This window comes from Otolemur garnettii, unplaced genomic scaffold (genome assembly GCF_000181295.1).
Source record: "Otolemur garnettii isolate 467f Iridium unplaced genomic scaffold, OtoGar3 scaffold00194, whole genome shotgun sequence".
NCBI lineage: Eukaryota > Metazoa > Chordata > Mammalia > Primates > Galagidae > Otolemur > Otolemur garnettii.
The window spans coordinates 529502-531804 of NW_003852589.1; the positions used below are offsets into that span (position 1 = coordinate 529502).

At 36.0% G+C, this 2303-nt stretch overlaps 1 protein-coding gene across 5 annotated transcripts in view; it reads left to right on the forward strand.

Annotated features, from left to right (window-relative positions):
• TJP1 (tight junction protein 1) overlaps window positions 1–2217 on the forward strand; it is a 100245-nt gene extending 98028 nt beyond the window's left edge. For all 5 annotated transcript variants that reach the window (XM_023507614.1, XM_012812194.2, XM_023507615.1 and 2 more), the window contains one exon: window positions 704–2217. In XM_023507614.1, the coding sequence (XP_023363382.1) occupies window positions 704–798 (95 nt within the window). In that variant the 3' untranslated portion in view covers window positions 799–2217. The remainder of the gene's footprint in view (window positions 1–703) is intronic.
• Window positions 2218–2303: the final 86 nt, after the last annotated feature.

The window sequence follows — 2303 nt, forward strand, 5'->3', positions numbered from 1 at the left end:
ACCAAAACAACAATTACAGTTAAAACCAAAAAACAGCTAGGTGTTGTGGCAGGCACCTGTATTCCCAGCTACTTGGGAGGCTGAGACAAGAGAATCACTTAAGCCCACGAGTTTGAGGTTGCTGTGAGCTGTGACGCCACTGCACTCTACCCAGGGCAACAGGTAGCGACTCCATTTCAAAACAAATAAAAAAAATAAAATAAATTGAATTTTTTTAAATTAACCAGACACAGTGGTCTGTCCACACCTGTAGTCCCAGCTACTCAAAAGACTGAGGCAGGAGGATCTCTTGAGCCCAGGAGTTCAAGGCTACACGGAGCTGTGATCATTGCCTCTGCTCTCTCTCAGCTGGCCAACAAAGCAAGACCCTGTCTCTAAATAAATAATAATTATGCAGACTCAAAGGCAAACTAGGACTGTCCCACTGTCCCATATGGTTGCCCTTTTAGTCATTTTTTGAAAAGGTCAGTGGACTTGATAACATAATAAAAGAAAAATCTGAAATAGCTTTTGGATAACTCTGTGCCAGCAAGTCTCCATTGAAACATAGCACTGTGAGTTTTGATGTAAGTACGATATGCTAAGGAAATAGAAGGAAACTTTGTCTTAAATGTCTGTATCTGTATTTGCCCCGTGACTGCAGAGCATTAGGGAGAGCACTTTCACCAACTGTAAGTGACATCAACTTCTTTTTCTCTCATAGGTGATCCTAAAACCTGGCAAAACAAGTGTCTTCCTGGAGATCCAAATTACCTTGTTGGAGCAAACTGTGTTTCTGTCCTGATTGACCACTTTTAACTCTTAAAATATAGGAACTTGATTAAATAATGTGAAACTGGGTTAAACTTACTAAAGCTAAATGGAACCACTTTATCAAGTATTATACTTTCCTTAGAATTGATGCTATAATTTGCTAGTATTAAGCGTTTGTTTGAACTGCTGAAGATTAGTGAGCACACCCCTGAACCATGGTCAGGAAACATGCTGCAAACCGCATGTTTGTGATTGATGAACTGCTGATGTTGGCTACAGGTTCGAAGATATTTTGCTTTGTGATTTTTGTAATTTTTTATGGTCATTGCTTGACTTCACATACTGATTTCCGTTAAAATACCAGCTGGTAAATTGGGGGTGCATTTGAGTTCTGTTCTTTCCAAAGTACACTGTTTCAAACTTTATTATGGCCTTGGTCTAGCATACGTACACATTTTATTTTATTATGCATGAGGTAATATGTACACATTTTTTAAAATACACCTGGAATATATAACGAGTATAGTGGATTTAACAGAAATGTACAGCAAGGGGAATTTATAATTGGGGGGGAGGGGAGTCAAGTGAAGACAATTACTTATTGTATATGAACACACATTTTTCTTAGGGAAGGACACCAAAGCATGTGAGACTGGTTCCATGGCCTCTTTGAATCTATAAATTAATCATATCACCACAGACATACTAACCAGCAGGAATGCCTTACCCTCATGTTTTTAATTCTTAGATCATTCTCTCTGTGTATTACTAAGTTTTTATGGCTTTTGTGTACATCTAGATACTGTATCATGAAAAAGATTGAGTAAATTGTGGATTGGTGGTTTCAGAAATGTATACTACCAAAAAGAAAATAATGGTGTGATTTGGGATTTTTTTTTAAAGGAGCAGTGGTTGTTTTCTGTTCTTTTTGGCTATGCATTTGAAAATTTTGATGTTTTAAGGATACTTGTACATAACGCGTGCATACCACTTTTGTTCTTGGTTTGTAAATTAACTTTTATAAACTTTACCTTTTTTATACATAAACAAAACCAAGTTTCTAAAGACTTACCTTTGTATTCTCTCCTGTACCTCTTGAGCCTTGAACTTTGACCTCTGCAGCAATAAAGCAGCATTTCTATGACACACAAGGTCATTTTTTTAAGAAAAAGAATGCACAGAGTTGTTACATTTTTAAGTGCTGCATTTAAAAGATACAGTTACTCAGAATTCTCTAGTTTGATTAAATTCTTGCAAAGTATCCCTACTGTAATTTGTGATACAATGCTGTGCCCTAAAGTGTATTTTTTTTACTAATAGACAATTTATTATGGCACATCAGCACGATTCCTGTTTAGATAATACACCACTACATTCTGTTAATCACTAGGTGTGACTGAATTTCTTTTGCAGTTATTAAAACTCAAATTTCTAAATCTGCAAAATAAAACTTTTTAAAATAAAGTATTGGTTTGGTCTGTTTGCCCACTGTTTCTAGTTTCATGCAGACTTATAATCCTGTTTAAAATCCTACACACTAATCCTCATCA